At 41.9% G+C, this 19,235-nt stretch overlaps 1 protein-coding gene across 3 annotated transcripts in view; it reads left to right on the top strand.

Moving 5' to 3' along the window:
* Positions 1-19,235, top strand: part of CREBBP (CREB binding protein) — a 185,104-nt gene that overhangs the window by 99,324 nt on the left and 66,545 nt on the right. For all 3 annotated transcript variants that reach the window (XM_024215113.3, XM_024215114.3, XM_024215112.3), the window contains exons 6-9: positions 8,347-8,589; positions 9,334-9,430; positions 10,052-10,198; positions 10,859-10,976. In XM_024215113.3, coding sequence (XP_024070881.2) covers positions 8,347-8,589; positions 9,334-9,430; positions 10,052-10,198; positions 10,859-10,976 — 605 coding nt within the window. The remainder of the gene's footprint in view (positions 1-8,346; positions 8,590-9,333; positions 9,431-10,051; positions 10,199-10,858; positions 10,977-19,235) is intronic.

Raw genomic sequence — 19,235 nt, 5'->3', positions numbered from 1 at the left:
ATGTAAGATTCTTTTCTGTCTTTCATAATATCAGAAATAATTTCAAGTCTGGTCCTTAGCCAAGGGTGCCATTGATCAATGTAGGACAAACAAATTTGCATAAATGGAAACAGGTTTGTGGAGAGAAAGGTCTCATGCATGTGTCTCAGCGATTAATCCTAAGAAGTAAAACTGCATTGAACTGTATATTTAACCCTAAAGAAACTGAATGAATGGCTGAAATTCTAGTAAGCCTTCTTGCGAACTCCACCATAATAGCTTAATATTACAGTTAGGTAATATTTATTTTTTAACTTCTGGTCTTTTGTGTTGTTTTGTCCTCGAAGCAGATAATTGTTGAAATTATATTGGTAGGTTTTAAAGGATTGCTGGGCAGGATTAAAATAAACTGAGAAGATCTAACAGTGTGCATGCTACAGTCTGTTAAATGATATCAAGCAAAAGTAAATTTGAAAAGGAGATAAAAGAAAAGTCTCAAGTCATCGAGGGAGGTGGTGGGAAATAACTGAGGGTCAGGGAAGAACTGCAAATTTGAGTAGTTGTGTTTTGAAAGAGTTCTACTTAGTTCTGGTTTAGGCGCTGAGACCACAAGGAAAGTGAGGCAAGCTAATAAGCCATGTAAGAAAGAGGTGGAAGAGTTTCACCGAAGGCAAAGGGAGTTAAGACTGGAAAGAAGCTACCAAAAAAGTGATTCTACCATTCTCTTATGTTTAGGTTAGCTTAGGTTGAAAAATTCCTGCGCAAGTTACTCAGATTTGGAACATATTGATAAATTTAGACCCAATTGATAAATTAAACAGTAATAAGTCACCAGGACAGATGGCATTCACCCAAGAGTTCTAAAGGAGCTCAAATATGAAATTGCAGAACTAAACAAATGTGGTATGTAACCTATCACTTAAATCAGCCTCTGGTATCAGATGACTGGAGGATAGCTAATGTGTCACCAATTTTTTAAAAGGCTCCAGAGGCAATCCTGGCAATTATGTGCTGGTAAGCCTAACTTCAGTACCAGGCAAATTGGTTGAAACTATAGTAAAGAACGGAATGATCAGACACAAAGATTAACACAATTTGTTGGGGGAAGAGTCAACATGTTTTTTGTAAAGGGAAATCATGCCTCACAAATCTATTAGAATTCTTTGAAGGGGTCAACAAACCTGTGGACAAGGGTGATTCAGTGTTTATAGCGTACTTAGACTTTCAGAAAGCCTTTGACAAGATCCCCCACCGAAGGCTCTTAAGCAAAGTAAGCAGACATGGGATAACAGGGAAGGTCCTCTCATGGATCATAACTGGTTAAAAGATAGGATGCAAAGGGTAGGAATAAATAGTCAGTTTTTAGTAGTGGTGTCCCTCAGGAATCTGTACTGGAGCCAGTGCTGTTCAACATATTCACAAATGATCTGGAAAAAGAGGTGAACAGTGAGGTGGCAAAGTTTGCAGATGATAGTTAAGTCCACAGCAGACTGCAAAGACTTACAAAGGGATCTCACACAACTGGGTGGCTGGGCAACATTGATAAATGCAAAATAATGCCCATTGGACAATGTAATATACTTAAGAAAAAGATCTTGGAGTCTTGTGAATAACAAAACTGCTCAATGTGCAGCAGCAGTCAAACAAGCTAACAGAATATTAGGAACCATTAGGAAAGGGATAGATAATAAGACAGAAAATATCATTGTCACTATATAAATCCATGGTTTGCCCACATCTTGAATATTGCATACAGTTCTGGTCACCTCATCTCAAAGATATATTAGAATTGGGAAAAGATACAGAGAAGGACAACAAAAATGATTAGGGGATTGGAACAGCTGGAGAGGTTAAAAAGACTGGGACTATTCAGCTTTGAAAATAGACTATTAAGGGGGGATGTGATAGAGGTCTATAAAATTATGAATGATGTGGAGAAAGTGAATAAGGAAGTATTATTTACCTCTTCATATAACACAAGAAGCAGGGGTCACCCAGTGAAATGAATAGGCAGCAGGTTTAAAACAAACAAAAGGAAGTACTTCTTCACACAACGCATAGTCAACCTGTGGAACTTGTTGCCAGGGGATGTTGTGAAGGCCAAAATAATAACATGGTTCAAAAAGAGCTAGATAAGTTCAAGGAGGATAGACCGATCAATGGCTATTAGCCAAGATGGTCATGGATGCAAAACTGTGTTCTGGGTGTCCCTAGCCTCTGACTGCCAGAAGTTCGGAGAGGATTACAGGCAGTTGATCACTCAATAATTGCCTGTTCTGTTCATTCCCTCTGAAGCACCTGGTATTGGCCACTGTTGGAAGACTGGTTAGTGGGCCAGATGGATGATTGGTCTGACCCAGTTAAGCCATTCTTATGAATAGATAATATAAATTAACGCGTTTTGAGGAATATAATTTGCCCTTTTATGCTGACTGTTACTTGTTTTACCAATCTCCTCCCTGGTCTCCCTTTCTTTTAGGCATGGTTAATTGCTAGTGATTCATTTCTGCAATAACTGATTTTTGAGACATTTGCTGGTAGTTTTAATTTTAAAAAATAGCAGCTTTAATGTCTGATCAATTCCGGTGAGAAATCCATTCAGAGCATTTGCTCTCAAGTTACTAACTACAGAGTTTCTAGCAGTCATAATGCAGGTGTTATCATGGTGATCTTCTAATTTAAGTCACTGCAGAACACTTGGCTGTGCATTGTTCATACATTCATTGTTTTGTCACTTGTGTGATTTATCAAACCAGTAAAAGCACTTGAATTAAAATAAATTTTATGTAAAAAGCAGTCTTTGTTATTAGATCTCTGAGTAAGATGTTTTGGCTTGGATGCAACAGAAAGATGGAGGGTAACTGCAGAATTTGCCATCTTTTCTTGGAAGGGGAAGGCAATGCAAATCTCAAATCCCACCTCCTTTTCCTCAATTTGTTCGTAATTCAGCACTACTCACCATTAGCACTTCCTAGCAGTGCACTGATGTGCAAAATTTTTCAATCTGAAATGCATGTCTAAGTGATATCCATGACTTCTCATGGCTTTTACTAAGCTAAAAAAATTAAGTTTGTGAATATTTACATTTTACTTATTTAGATTTAGAACACAAAGGCGCACCTGTCTCACGCTTTAGGCCCTCTTAATGTAATATTAAAATTCAGTTAAATTAATGGGGTGCGACTGAAAATTGGCACATTAGCAACATGATACACGAGGATGCAAACAAACATTGGTGTGCTGGTTCACAACATCCCAAATTAAATTATGCTTGCTTTTAGATGTGATTGCTTGTCATATCTCCCGTAATTGTTAAAAATGTCCATGGCAGAAAATGATGGAAAAAACTGAAAAAGAAAGGAATGGAAAGAGCAGTAACATTTACTTCTCTATCAAGTTGTGATGCAAATAGGACAATGTTTCAGGATAGCCATCTGGTGAGCCATCAGAGCACTAGAATCTGTAGCCCTGTTCCATTGTCTGTCTTAAAATTTGAACTTTGAATCCCTGTTGCATCTGTGCTGGGCTTTTATGTGGCTCCACCTTCTGAATTGTTGAGTCTGTGCTTCCCAATGTTTTTAATGCTTTCCAAATTTTGGAGCATGCTGGATCAGTCACACCTCACTGGTATCTGGAACACTTCAAACTCCCTTTGAGTTCTAGAGGATCATTCTGAAGCAGAGGTGCTATATACAAATACAGCACAGATGCATGTTGGTTCTCAGAACTATCTTTTAAAGATAGGGAAGGGGCAGCTTCAGGGGGAAAGAGCACAAAACGTAGGAAGATCTGGTGGATACCCCCTCCCTGTAACAACCACCTCACACTTGCTGATCCTCAAGCTTCTGAAATCTTCTTATACCCTGCAGTAACTCATGTTCCAGCCAGACACTCCTCCATTTCATTAACCTTTTTCACTCCTGGGACAAATGCATCTACCTAGCCTCCAACCCCAATTGCCAAGATCTTCAAGATCACTGTAGCAGATTTTCTAAAATCTTTACACCTGTGCATGTGTAAACCTTTTCATTTCTGGAACCCTCTGCATTGCGTCAAGAATCCAGTGCCTCACGTGCTTATCAAATGAGTGGTGTTAAGCTATATCTTTTTAGGGTATCTTACTTAAGTCTCCGAGTGTTTGGATTTTCTACAAGGAATGTATGTATCTGACCTCAACTACATCCTTGATATAAAATGTAATCTTAAGTACCCTATGTACTCGTTCATAAGCCGAATTGTTTTAGTAAAAAAAGGGAAGCACCAGAGAAGGGGGTCAGCTTATGAACTGTTATAGAGAGGGAGAGGTGGGACATAGCCCCTCCCCCCAACAGAAAGAGCAAGGAGAGGCAGTACAGCCAGCAGAGCCAGAAGGGAAGAGGCGGGGCCAGAGTCTCTCCACTTCTGGCCACGCTGCTCTCCCCCGGATCTCCGAAGCAGCTGCGGGGCTGGCAGGCTGCAGCCGTGCCGCTCGGCCCCGTCCCCAAGAGCAGGCTGTGGCCACACCGCCCGGCCCGCCGGAGCATGCTGCAGCCGTGCCACCTGATCCAGCCCGCTGCAACATGCTGCGGCTGCGCCACCCGGTCTGGCCCGCCAGAGCAGGCTGCGGCCACGCTGCCCAGCCTGCCGGAGCAGCTCCAGCCAGGCCAGAGACATCCTCCCCTGGCCTTCCCCAGATATGGTGGGAAGGGATGGGATGGGGAGAGTGTTGGGGTCCCAGGCTAGGGGTGGGGTCATGTGGAGGGTGGTCACAGGGGTTACTCCCCTGACTCCCAGCTTCTCCCCCCCCTCCCCCCAAATTTTCCCACTAGTTGCTGTCCCGGCCCATCAGGGTAAGCAGCTGGTGCGCCTGGACACTTTGTTTACTTAGGTTTACCTCCGTGCCTGTGGATGCTCGAGGTAAACAAACCATCTCGGCCCACCAGCGGCTTATCCTGATGGCTCGGGAGCCAAAGTTTGCTGACCCCTGAATTATAGGGTCGGCTTATGAATGGGTTATAAAAATTTTCCATTTTTACTTATCCATCTTGGGGGGGGTCGGCTTATAAACGAACCGGCTTATGATCGAGTATATACACTTATTTTTATTATTAGAGGTAACACCACCTATTATTAAGGTTGTATGACACTTCCTCTTATAAGACCCTGTTTTCAGTTGCTTATACTTTGAAAAACTTTTATCCATTTGGACTAAAGTTTTCCATGCCAAGGGTCTGGGTCAGCTTGAAGTTTTTTGGAAAATTTCAGATAAAATGGTTAAGGAATTTCCAAGAATGAGGCTAGGGGAAAATGCATTTCTGTGCCCATATTAATAAATCTTGACCTTTTGGACACGTCTGGTGCCCCCATGCTTTGAGGTAGTGACTTAATTTGGCAAGGGGATGTCAAAGAGATGACTACTTCTGTCCCTTGAAAATTTATGCAAATTTGGACTAGTTTACGAACCTATGAAAAATTGCAATTCACACAGTCTCAGCAGAGACGTCTTTGATTTTTAGCAGTTAAGTCTCTGAAGATTCTGTACTCACTAAGCCTACATGAGCCTCTCACTATTCCTAGTGCTGCCCAACCTCGCATATGCCATCCCTACAGAGCAACTGAGCACTCTTCATCCCCTCACAGCTCCTACATGTGATTGGCATTCACATATGCCATCCTCATACAGCGACTGCGCATGCTCCAGCCAAGGGCTATGGGGACAAGAATACTTACCCTATAATTAATGCTCCCAGTTTCTCTGGGCCAGGGTGGGGACGGGCACCAGAACTGAAAGCAGAGAATCTGTATTTCCTGTACTCTCAGTGATCCCATGCTGGCACATAAGCATCATGTCTGAGGAGGAAATGGCATGATTCAACTGAAAAGGGGACAAAAGGGAGGGTGAGGGAGAGGAGGGTGAGGGAGAGAAGGGTAAGACAAGGAGTCTGGGACTGGAGTTCGGGGAGAGAAACTGTGACCGGAAGTTGGTGGGGAGGCTGGAGTGGAGGAGTGAGGAGTAGTCTGGGATTGCTTGGGCAGCAAAACTGGGACTAATAGCTGGGGGTGGAGAATGGGACTGGTTTGGCAAGGACTATGGGTCTGGAAGCCAGGTGGTGGGAGACTGGATCTGCCTGCTTGGGGACGAAGACTGGCACTGGAAGCTAGGAGGAGACTTGGACTGCGAGCAAGTGTCATGGACATAGGTTGGAAATATTTTTTTTTTTTTTTAAATGAATTAAAAATCACTGTTGCTTCAAGTTTTATCTGCTTTGGTAAATATACACATAAGCTTGGAACTTTTGAAGTACACTGTCCTTCGAAACTGCATGCATGCTGCCCATATGCTAGTGTCCCACTACCTCAGGGCATATGAAGGGGCATAACCCCAACCACCACTCTCTTCTTCTTGACCATCATTAGCAACAATCTAGAAATGATGTCCATTGCTTCACTGTTAGTCCTCTTAAAAATAAATAAATAAATTAATGGAGATATCCCATCTCCTCGAGTCCAGCCCCCTGCCTTCACTAGCAGGACCAAGTACTGATTTTGCCCCAGATCCCTAAGTGGCCCCCTCAAGGATTGAACTCACAACCTTGGGTTTAGCAGGCCAATGCTCAAACCACTGAGCTATCCCTCCCCTTGGGAAAGCTTTGCTTTTTCAGTAAAATAGTTAATTGTTGTTAAAAACAGTGTTAGTTTTCCTCTGTTGGGTGTTTCAATGGAGCCTAAAGAAAATTTAGTTTCCTCAGCACTGATGTGGGTGCTCCTGTGTAGTGGCAGAAACTAAGACAGTAGGCTTCAAACAGTGCCCCTCATGTGAGAGTTTAACATCCTGTCATGGAGAACCACACAGGATGTCTCTTTGGTTTAAGAGACGGGCACCTTTCAGATTGGTGCTCAATTCATAAATCCATTTCTACTCAGCTTTGTTACACCCAGGAGAGCTTACTCAGACTAAGCTTCTTAGAGGAGGCCATGTGAGTATCTGTCTTAGGAGCAGAAATGCCAGCGGAATCCAGTCTGAGATCCTGGTCGCACTCAGCTGAGTCTGGATCTGGAAGTGTGTTCTGATCCTAAAGACACTCTGGCACACTTTGATTTGTGCCCCCAGTGCTGAAGATGAGGCATCTTCACAGTTCTGAGCTTCTGGGAATGGGATTGTGAGGTTGACAGGATATGTGAACATGAAGGGATTGACTCCTCTTCCAGCTGCTGCCTCAGGTTCTGTGTTGAATTTTTGAGGCAGGCCTACAGAGTCTTCAGAAAACTGATGTCACTTGGTAGCTGGGCCCTTTAAAGGGAGCTGGACTCAACCCCACCTGTGACACAATTTGCTTGCCTCTCCAGGTGGAGAAAATGGGTAATGCCAGGTGATAGGCCTATTGGGGAAGTAGTAAGGAAAGGCCTATGGAAGAGTTTGCCCCCCACCCCAAAAAAAAAGGGTGGCCAGACAGGCCTCTCCAGAGGATGAAGCGAAACTGGACACACGAGGGCTGGAAGAAGATCCTCCAGATCTAAGTCACCCAAATGCCCCTCTCTAGAGGAGTGGGCTCACCCAGTTTCCCACATGACTGAGGCACTCAAATTTACCGTAATGGAGAGTGAGAGACCCATGATATTCCTCCTCCAGAGATGGCTCCCTTCCAGTTCACCTTTCTATCCTAAAGATAGTCAAGATAGATTGTGCTGATCTACATGCTTCTACAACAATCCCAAGGTCATTCAGGAAGCTGTACAAGCTGGAATTCTCCTTCTATAAGATCTGTGACTTTCAACTGAAAATGGGCCAAACCATTTCTTCTCACAGCTTGCCCTCAAATCCGGTGTCTCCCTTAAGAATCCATTTGAAAGGAAAGTGAAGAACTCTGTCAGATACACCTAGAAACTAGGTTGCCCAGATTTATAGCACAATTGACATCTTTACATTGGTTCTAACCCAAGAAATGGGCCAGTAGATTTATTTATTTTTTATTTATTTATTTATTTATTTATTTTAAGAATTCTAATATGCTTTTCTGCTTGAAGTTTCTCTCTCCTCTCCTTTGACTGCACATGCATTAGGCAGCTGGTTTGGTCTTGAACCTAAAATCAGTACTTCAAGGCAAGAGAGGCTCATATTGTGTAGGATTGAAGCTTGTGTTTCTCTAGTTTGGCTCTTCAGATGATAGGAAAGCCCAAGTTTATTTAAACTAAAATGTGTGTGTGTGTGTGTGTATGTATATATATATATATATGTATATATATAATATGCATGTTTCATTTACTTGCATGAAAGATACCTTCTATTGCCGTATCAATCTCATTTTGACTTTTTTCTCTTACCTCCTTAATCCCCCCACTCCACCTCGCTTTCTTATTTTTTTTATTTTTTTTTTTTTTATTTTTTAGCCCTTCTAGGGTCTCCAGCTGGTGGAATCCAGAATTCTATTGGCTCTGTTGGAACAGGCCAACAGACTACTCCTTCATTAAGTAATCCTAATCCGATTGACCCCAGCTCCATGCAGCGAGCCTATGCTGCTCTTGGACTGCCATATGGCAACCAGCCACAGACACAGTTGCAGCCACAGGTACAAGGCCAACAACCAGCACAGCCTCAAGCTCACCAGCAAATGAGGACCATAAATCCATTAGGTAGGTGAAGAAAATAGCAGTAGAAATGTGTTCTGTAATAAACTTAATTGCAGCCTAATCCAGAAAATGAGGAAAGTTCAGGCATACTGATATGATTGCATATAGATAACGACTTTTTTCTTTAGATTGAGTAATGAAACAAAGTTTTATCTTTAAGCATACTTTCATTCAATCTGTTAGAAAAGTAGGAGGTTCAGTTTATGCCAGATATAGCTAATGATAGCTACCTTCAGAAAAGTATGATTAGCAGTTAAACATATCACCGATTTTGTTATTGCTCATAGTGCTGTTTGTATTTAGGCATAATTCCTTATGGATTTTATCTTGTTTAATAAAGCATGTAAATCACTCATATTAAGATTGTTCTGCTTCAGCAAATACTGGATAGACTGAGTCAATATGATGGATAAATTGTCAGCACTCTTATGTTCTCTCTTGTGGTTATGTAAGCTCATCTCAGATCTCATGACTTTAGAATTTTAACTGTCAGTTTTTATAATGAAAACAGGTGTGCCAAAAATTATAGTATTTCTAATTTCCGTCGATGAGTAGTTTATTTCAGGAAACGCCACAAGAATTAGATGTTCATGGACACGTGTTTACCCGATATAACAAAAAAAAAAAAAGTTTATTTCTCATTTCTTAACCAAGATCAAAATGCCATTTATGTGACATTTATTATCAAAACTCTGAAGTAAACCTAAGCAACCTTCTATACCAGTTTTGTTTCATTTTTTCCCAAAGGAGCTAACCAGATGAACCTTTCTGCAGGAGGGATAACAGACCAGCAAGCTAGTCTAATCTCAGAAACTGCTCTTCCAACATCCCTGGGGACAACGAAGTAATGCACACGTTTTATATTCTTGCTAAGTTAAAGATTTGTTTGCATGGAGTGTAAGTTTTTAAATGAAGAATATGCATTGTGTAATATGATTTTATCGCCATTGTATCTTCTGTTGTAACAATGAATGCTGCTCTTTGGCCACGCTCTCCCACCCCCATTGCCATTTCAAACCTGCACACCTCCCAACACAATTTTTCTTCAAACTTTTGACTTGAAAATGCATTTCCAAAAGTAGAATATTTTATTCTTTTGTGTACTTGTTCCGTATACTTAACAGCCGTGATTCTGTATCTCATAGATTGCCTGTCCTTTCATCTTTGTTCCAATATCTCTCAACACCTAAGCAGTTTTAAAAGAATTAAGTTAATGAGCATCTTGACAATGGCAAGTAGCATCAATGAAACCTCTGGAGTGGTAGCAGTTTCCTTTTCTGCCCTCAAATTCCATGATTTCATTGCTTTTTATATTGCAGTTCGATGGCTTCACAGTTTCATTTTAAAATCTTTGTAACTGTAGCTGTCAGTGAAGAAAGTTGTTTTAAAAATAATTCTATTTCATATATGAAATGGGCAGTTTTGTTCCACACTATAACATTCACTTGTTTGTCTTCCTTTTCAGTCCACTAATGAATGATGGCACAAATTCTGGCAATGTTGGAAACCTCAGCTCGTTGCCAACAGCTGCACCTCCTTCCAGTACGGGGGTAAGGAAAGCATGGCATGAACATGTCACTCAAGACCTACGCAATCACTTAGTCCATAAACTGTAAGTATTTACCATGATGGGAGACTTTTTCCTAAATATTTACATTCCTTGATTAGTGACTTGCTGTATGGAAGTGTCTGAGTTGGGAAATTGTGGGAACCACATGAGTGGATTTTGATGTTACCAATTGAAATATCACTAATTAATGAAGTTTGATGTATCCATCAAACCAATGGCTCAAGAGATTGGTAATGGGATTATTATAGCAACTGAAAAGTGAGCACCTGATAGTTGAAGGCCTACATGATTTTGTGGTCTTGGTTCAGTTCTTGTTGGGGAAATGTATACACTATAAAAACCACCATCACAGTTTGCACTGATGGGTGCCCTGCAGGAAATCTCAGCAGATGGCCCTTAGAGATTGAGTTACCTTCTTAACCCTATTATCTCTCCAGCTCAGGTTTTAGGTTCTGAGGACAGTGCTAGCAAACATCCATTGCCTCTGCCCTTGCTGTATCTGTTTTGTAAATAAAGGACTTCATTCACTTGCATTGACAGTCTAAACGTATTTCACCATTACTAAATTCACTTAAATAATTGTGGGGGAGTGGTTGGATTAAATAGTGTTAATGTATGTTATGTGTATACAAAGTTTAATGATTGTAAAAAATTCTAAATGTACATTTAAAGAGATGGATTTTATGTTTTTTTTCCCTGTAGCGTCCAAGCCATCTTTCCCACTCCTGACCCAGCAGCACTGAAGGATCGCCGCATGGAGAATTTGGTGGCTTATGCCAGGAAAGTGGAGGGGGATATGTATGAATCTGCTAACAGTAGGGTATGTTACCTCATTGCAGGCATTCACTACACTTCAGTGAATTGTTCATATTTTAAACCTGACATGTACAATGAAACCTGCTAAAAACCTTTCTTTTCATTTCACTACACGGCAGAAAATCTCCCAATGCTTTCAGTGTATATTACCTTGTTTTATAGCAGAAAACCTAACAAACTCAAGTGCTTAGGTGGTTTTTGCAGTCCCAATTATCATACCCCATTCATCCACCAAACCAGGTCACTATTGGGAGGATCTTCCTATCTGCAGAGAGGAAGCAGGGTTTCTCAACCTATGGGTGGAGACCCAAAATTAGGTTGCCAGACTGTTTCAAGGGGTCACGTGACAGCTCCTGTGGCTCCTATCCCACAGGGCTGCCTGTACTCGCTTCCCTGTGCCAGGCTTTGCAACCTCTGGGGTCCCAGCACCTCTCAAGTTTGGCCCAGCCATCGTGATGATGGGGGTCCAGGTAGGCCAAATTTGAATGAGTGGCACTGCAACCCCATGAGCCAGGTGACAACTCCACTCACATAAGTTTGGTCCAGTCGGGGGCAGAGCCAAACCCGAGCGGCGCTGCAACCCCAGAGGTTGCAACACCCAAAGCGGAGAGCCAAGCCCAGCCAGCTCCACAGCATAGGAGCAGCAGGAGCCGCCAATTCATGGGGTGAGTTCTGGGCAGGACTCAACCCCCCCAGAGGGCAGGATCTGACTGAAACCACCCCAGGGCATGGTCATAACCAGGGTGAGGTGAGTGGGACAGCAAAGACCCGGGGTGACTTAGGCCAGCCCCATACGGCAGGGCTTGGGGAGGAAGTGCTACCTCCACCCCCTGACTCATCTCAGTGAGCCACCGAGCCTCTCTGGGTTGTACGGGGTGCAACCACCACCATGTTCCCCCTCTGGTAGGGGGCACAGCTATGCTTAGTTGCACCAGGCGTCAAAATGTCCAGTTACTAGTTCTGCCCCAGGGCCTCCATTCCCGGACTATTTACTAGGTTGTGACAGGCCATAAACATTTACAAATGGGTTCTGAACCCAAAAAGATTGAGAACCAGTGCTCTAAATAAATGTAAGTGCATAGGAACTTCCTGTATATCTCAAAGTAGTGCTAAAATGTTCCAGTATTCTCTTTCAAGAATTGTGGAAATGGATCTTCGCTCTTTGGATGTCTCCCTCTAGCAAACTAGTTCAGAAGCTTCCACAAGCCATGTGTGCTGGGACCACTCCCCTTACTTTAATTTTTGGGGGTTGGCCCAACTGCACTTCAGTTTCTTGGAACTGCTTGAAAGTGCATTGGGCTTGGAGTGCACAGCCCAGCATCCTTGCTGGTTCCCTGGCTGGCTTTGTCCTTCCTTTTCCCTTTCTTTTTGACCTCTCTTATTTGTAAATAGTAATTTTAAAGAACACTTTTAAATTTTCTCTGTCCATGCCATTGAAGACATGGTTCTGCTGGATCCTAGCCCTGTTAGGCTGCTTACCCTTCCCCTGTTTGCAGCCTTGTTAGGATTTCTGAGGGAGCATTGACTCAACCACCATCATGGCTGAGGTGGCTAAGAAAACTAGCTTTAATCTGTGTGCTTCATAAGATGCTGTGATATCAGTTACCAATACTTATCTGTGGTGCCTGGAAGAAGGTCATAACAAGGACTGGTGCTCAATCTTGCTCACTTTCTCTGAACCTATAAAACTCTGGATAGTTGCCTCAAACTACTAGAGGTGGGGGAACTCAGAGTCTGGTTGACTGAGGTACTGAGCATGTGTTTTCAATGTTGGGCATGGGGTGAAAGCCACTTATTCAGGCCTGCCAAAGCAGTATAAATGTGTCCAGCAATGGCAACCATCAATGAGAAATGTTACCAGACTGGGGTCCCTAAGCCAATGCCTAAAGAGAAAGATGCTAAGCAGCTGGTTCTCCTCGGACATGACCCACATTATTGTTGTTGTTGTTGCTGCTGTTCCTCAACCACACTCCAGATGAGGATTGCCAGCTTCCAGGCAGTAATAGCAAAGTATGGGCTCCCTATCTGGGATGAAAAAATGCACTTCTTGGATCAGCTCCCTGAAGTGTAGAAGTGTCAGGATAAATGACCTGCAGCTAGCCTGGTTACCTGTTACCAGCCAGTTTAGGTGCCACTGGGTCCCACTTGAGCTACCTGATTGGCCAAACAGCCCAGTTGGCCAAAGTCCTCAACAGACGTGCTTTTAAGACCACCAGCAGCAGAAGGGCACTGGCTGCTCAAAGCATTTGCCCACAGCTTCAATAGCTCTTGTGCCTGCTTGTTCCCAGCCTTGCCTCGCTCCAGGTACACTCTACTCAGACATCTGATGGGCTCTGACCCTTGGTTCTGGTGCCTGGCCTGTGACTTTGGGCTCCAATTCCTGACTACTGAGTCATGCTCTAACCACTAGGCATGACTGCCCACATCCTAGTCACTGACAAGATGCAATGCAAGTCTTGTGGCAGATGGTGTCCAAACACACACTGGACATCCAGCTAATGCTTCTGCCAGATCAGTGCAATGGCAGGGTTCTGATGCTCTTCTTAGTTAAAGAGCCACTGGTCAGACACAAATGGAAGACTTTCCATTTGAGAATCCTGATGTCTTTTAGTATAGAGACAGAAGATGAAGGATCCCAGGCAAAGCTCAGATCTCTTGGTCTCTACACTCTGTCAATAAGACAGAAATCCACTCATCTCTTCCCAACCTTTGGGCCAGATGTTGACTCAGAGGCACTTTTTTTCAGGTGGTGGTCCAAGCATTCTTACGAGAGGTCCCATTGGGGAATTCATCTGCTGCATTTAATTCCAGTAAAAAAAAAAAAAATTTAAAAGGGACTCTGTATAGTCCTTCTTGTGGATTTTTACCTTTCTCCTCTGAGGACCATCAATTCCACTCTATGACAACAGAAGTAGAATAATGTGATGGGTCTTAAAAACAGATCATGCCATCCTATTCCACTCTGGCATTACACCCCCATCTTCTCTGCCACACATTCTTTTTCAGGAATTATCATGAAAGTGCTATGGGAACCATAGAGTTGGTCCCTCACCCATATGGGGGAAACGGGCTCTATACCAGTTATTTTCTGATACCCAAAAGAGCAAAATGATTCTACCTCCCATAATGGATCTGAGGTAAAATATTACAAAAGCTGAAGTTCCATGTGTTGACATTAGTCTCTATTGTACCTTTAAGTCCATAGGATTGGTTTGCGGTTCTCTACTTGAAGGATGCCCACTTCCCCTTCTCTGTCCATCCAGCTCCTGGGAAGAATCTACAGATTTAGAGGGAAGGAGGATTTGGGGAACCACTACCACTACCCACAGCAGTATTGTTTGGGTTACTTTGATTTCTGTAGAAAGCCACAAATCTCTGCCTATGGTGGCTGTTTTCTTCAGACATTTAAGACTACCCTTATTTAAATGCTTGGCTTATGAAAAAAGTTTTTGCCTATTCAGAAAGTCCTCCAGTCCCTGTGACTTCTCAGACTATAAGATTTACTTTCAACCCACAAGAGACAGAGTTAACTGGAACCCCGAGAGAATCCTTGAAGATTTTCTCTCCAGAGGACAGATTCCATACCATGAGTATTATCTGAGATCACAGTGTTGGCGAAGCATATAATTCTTCCTTGTGGCAGTTGGGCGCATGGCTTTTTGCATCTAGGTGATATTTTATGTCAGTCTGTGTCTGAGATCTGTGCAGGGCTATCTGCAAAAAATATCATCCCTATCCTGACATATGGATAGCTCAAGAGGAGTCAAGACTTGCTGCTGTGGTGGACTATGGAGGAATATCTGTGTCAGGGAGTTTCCTTGTCACCTCCTTTGCAAACTGATGCAACCCCCCTCCCCAGTACACTCTGTATCCAAACTGTGTCTTGAAGACCCCTAACCCCCTTTGGAGGGTGTTATATCTCATGCAGCCACACATCTCCCTCAGCCATATAGAATTGGAAAAGGAGAAGCAGCCAGGGCAGAGCCAGCCTGAGACTCAAGATGGCAGGCATAAGTTCAGAAGCAGTTTAAACATACTTTTTGATATTGATGTGATCACACTATGCATTTTACAATGACTGAGCATTCTTTTCACTCTGCTGGCTGACTTGACGGCTCAAGTTCCTTCCTTCAGTCATTTCCTTTCATCCTCCCTTCACGTACCTTTCGTGCTCTTTCCCTTCCCCCTTTTCTTGTTTCTCTTTCTAGCTAATCCCCTTCTGCCTTCCTTTCTCACATGCTCTTTCATATTTTTTATATATATATAATATATATATATATATATATATGAAAACAAATAAAATAAGCAAAAACGCACCCAACATTTTAAAATATACAAAATAAATAGGGCTGTCAAGTGATTAAAAAAATTAATCTGATTAATCGTGAGATAAAAAAATTTATCATGCTATTAATCAATAATAGAATACCATTTATTTAAATATTTTTGATGGTTTTTACATTTTCAAATATATTGATTTCAATTACAACACAGAATACAAAGTGTACAGTGCTCACTTTATTTGTATTACAAATGTTTGCACTGTAAAAAACAAAAGAAATAGTATTTTTCAATTCACCTAATACAAGTACTGTAGTGCAATATCTTTATCGTGAAAGTTGAACTTACAAATGTAGAATTATGTATGACAAAACCCTGTATTCAAAAATAAAACCATATAAAACTTTAGAGCCTACAAGTCCACTCAGTCCTACTTCTTGTTCAGCCAATCGCTAAGAGAAACAAGTTTGCTTACATTTACGGGAGATAATGCTGCTCACTTCTTAATTACAATGTCACCTGAAAGTGAGAACAGACATTTGCCTGGCACTGTTGTAGCCGGCATCGCAAGGTATCTACATGTCAGATGCGTTAGATTCATATGTCCCCTGATGCTTCAACTACCATTCCAGAGGATATGCATCCATGCTGATGACGGGTTCTGCTCAATATAGATCCAAAGCAGTGCGGACCGACGCATGTTCATTTTCATCATCTGAGTCAGATGCCACCAGCAGAAGGTTGATTTTCTTTTTTGGTGGTTTAGGTTCTGTAGTTTCTGTATCAGAGTGTTGCTCTTTTAAGACTTAAGAAAACATGCTCCACACCTCATCCCTCTCAGATTTTGGAAGGCACTTCAGATTCTTAAATCTTAGGTCGAATGCTATAGCTATCTTTAGAAATTTCACATTGGTATCTTCTTTGCATTTTGTCAAATTTGCAGTGAAAGTGTTCTTAAAACAAACATGTGCTGGGTCATCATCCGAGACTGCTGTAACATGAAATATATGGCAGAATGTGGGTAAAACAGAGCAGGAGACATACAATTCTCCACCAAGGAGTTCAGTCACAAATTTAATTAACGCGTTATTTTTTTAACAATCATCATCAGCATGGAAGCATGTCCTCTGGAACGATGGCCGAAGCACGCAGAGGCATATGAATCTTTAGTGTATCTGGCACGTAAATATCTTGCGACGCCAGCTACAACAGTGTCTTGCAAACGCCTGTTCTCACTTTCAGGCGACATTGTAATTAAGAAGTGGGCAGCATTATCTCCCGTAAATGTAAGCAAACTTGTTTCTCTTAGCGATTGGCTGAACAAGAAGTAGGACTGAGTGGACTTGTAGGCTCTAAAGTTTTACATTGTTTTGTTTTTGAGTGCAGTCATGTAACAAAAAAATACATTTGTAAGTTGCACTTTCGTGATAAAGAGATTGCACTACAGTACTTGTATGAGGTGAATAAAAATACTGTTTCTTTTATAATTTTTACAGTGCAAATATTTGTAATAAAAAATAATATAAAGTGAGCACTGTACACTTTGTATTCTGTGTTGTAATTGAAATATATTTTAAAATGTAGAAAAACATCAAAAATATTTAAATTTCAATTTGTATTCTGTTTAACAGTGCGATTAATCGCGATTAATTTTTTTTAACCGCGATTAATTTTTTTGAGTTCTTCACACAAGTTAATTGCAATTTAATCCACAGCCCTAAAAATAAATCATGAAACTAATGTGGATATCTGCAAACCAATACTCCATTCACTCTGCTTGTGTGTTATATCCCTTTCTCTCACCCTTTTTGTCTTCTCTATTTAGAACATAAGCTCTTTCATGTAAGAGTGATCTTACTCTGTACTGTGACTAGAACAGGGGGGCCCCAGTCACTGCTTCTTGAATACTAATAATATCGGTAGTAATATTCAGACATCTTTTGAATGGGCTGGCATATCCATCTTGGTAACGACACTCGTCAAGGCTTGTGGGCTCCATAGGGCATGATGATACACATCAGATGAGTCTAAGAATTATTTATCTAGCCTATGAGGCTTTCTCCCTGTCACCAGTTCCAAATTATTTATTCATTAATTGTGTTGTGTTAATGTAAAAAAAATACATCAGAAAGATGGTCTTTTCCCCGAAAAGCTTACTCTTTAATTAAACCTGCCCATGCCACAATGCTGTATTACACTAACCAGCATGGAGGATGTATGGCTCATCAGCCTTGACAAGAAGCTGTCTTGATTTTGAAGTGGAGTATTCACCACCAAATTCTACTGTGGCACTCTGCCAGGAGAGGACAATGAGTTAGCAGACTTTGAGCTGAATGTACACTCGGCAGCCCTAATAGGCTCTCAAGGATTCATTCCTGCATTCTCTTTTGTGTAAAAGTTAGTTTTATTATCAATGAAAATGCCACATGTCTGGTTCTGTCCCAGGGTGGGCAGAATCCATCATCTGTGAATGACACTTTTCTCCTGGATTGGAGTCCAGAATATTTTTGTGAATTCTCTCCATTCTCAGTAATTTTGAAGGCTATCTGGAAAGTCAGGACAGGGCCAACATGCTGTTAAATAGCCCCAGCTTGGGCACTGGCAATTTCATTTCCCCAGTGTCCTGGAACTGATGTCAGAACCGGAAAACTTGCTTCACAGTTTACCAGACTTCTTGTCTGTGAATCAGGGCAGAATTTTGCACCTGGATTAGAAATCTTTCAGTCTCATCACTTAGCTTCTGGGTTGCTGGGGCACAGAAGTATAGAAGGTTCTGTTGGAAGTGAGGAATCTTTGATCAGGGAAACCTACTTGATGAAGTGGAAGAGATTCTCTAAGGCATCACAGAGGGGCATAGACTCAAGGTGGGAGGGATAGCTCAGTGGTTTGAGCATTGGCCTGCTAAACCCAGGGTTGGGAGTTCAGTCCTTGAGGGGGCCACCTAGGGATCTGGGGCAGAATCAGTACTTGGTCCTGCTAGTGAAGGCAGGGGGCTGGACTCGAAGGTCCCTTCCAGTTCTAGGAGATAGGATATCTCCATTAATTTATTTTTATTTATTTATTTATTTAAGACAGTCATCCACGCCTTTAATTTTGGATAATCTCCATCAAACAGTCATATTGCCATTTCAGTTGGTACAAGATGGGCCTTTGAATAACACCACAATTTATGGCAAAAATGAAATCTCTGCTTTAGTTGAATCATGAGAGCCCTTCTGTCTTTTTGCCTGGGGGTTCTTCTCTGTTCCCTAAAAAGGTGCAGGGCGTTAGTTTTGTTTTCACAGAACACAGGCAGTTCTGCAAGTTAGATTCAATCATTCTGAATACTAAGCGGGGAAAAAAAGGAAATGGAACCTCTGAAGTGCAGTATTTCATACTAGGTGAGAGCAATCATATCCTAAACATACAAAAAATCCAAAAAACTCTCCAGGAACCATGAGCACTATGTTCACAGATGCAGGACAGCTACATAGACAGCAAGGAACACAGAATCATCTAATGTTACAAGCAGGGTAGCAACATGTTCATTTGTTGACTCATTCGACATCCTTAACAAAGTGGATGTTTCCTCATCTGCAGATGCAGTGTTTGGTTGCCTGATCCTCTAGGCTGCTGTTTCTCACTAATTCTTTAAATTCTCTCCCTTCCCATGTCTCTCTTATGCTTCCCAGTAGTGACTCTGGATTGGTAGATTAGTTGTGTATATGAAAAAGGCAGTTTTATTCTTTTCTTGTAACTTGATCTTTTCATAACAGACTAAGCTACCAGTTTAGAACATCTGCCTTTCTCCTGCAGATCTGTGCAGGTGAGCAGCTCCTATCATTAGTGACTCTGGATTGGTGGATAGGTGTGTTATGAAAACACCAACTTTTAAATAAGGATAAAAAATGTCCCACTGGAGAGTAAATTGTATCTTCATATTGCTTCCTCTGCCAGAAAGTGGCAGGCATCCTACAACAGTCCCTTTCATAAAAACCTATAC

This window comes from Terrapene carolina, unplaced genomic scaffold (assembly GCF_002925995.2).
Source record: "Terrapene carolina triunguis isolate 2854851 unplaced genomic scaffold, T_m_triunguis-2.0 Scaffold695, whole genome shotgun sequence".
NCBI lineage: Eukaryota > Metazoa > Chordata > Testudines > Emydidae > Terrapene > Terrapene triunguis.
The sequence above is the reverse complement of the archived record's forward strand: the minus strand, read 5'-3'. Positions and strand labels throughout refer to the sequence as shown.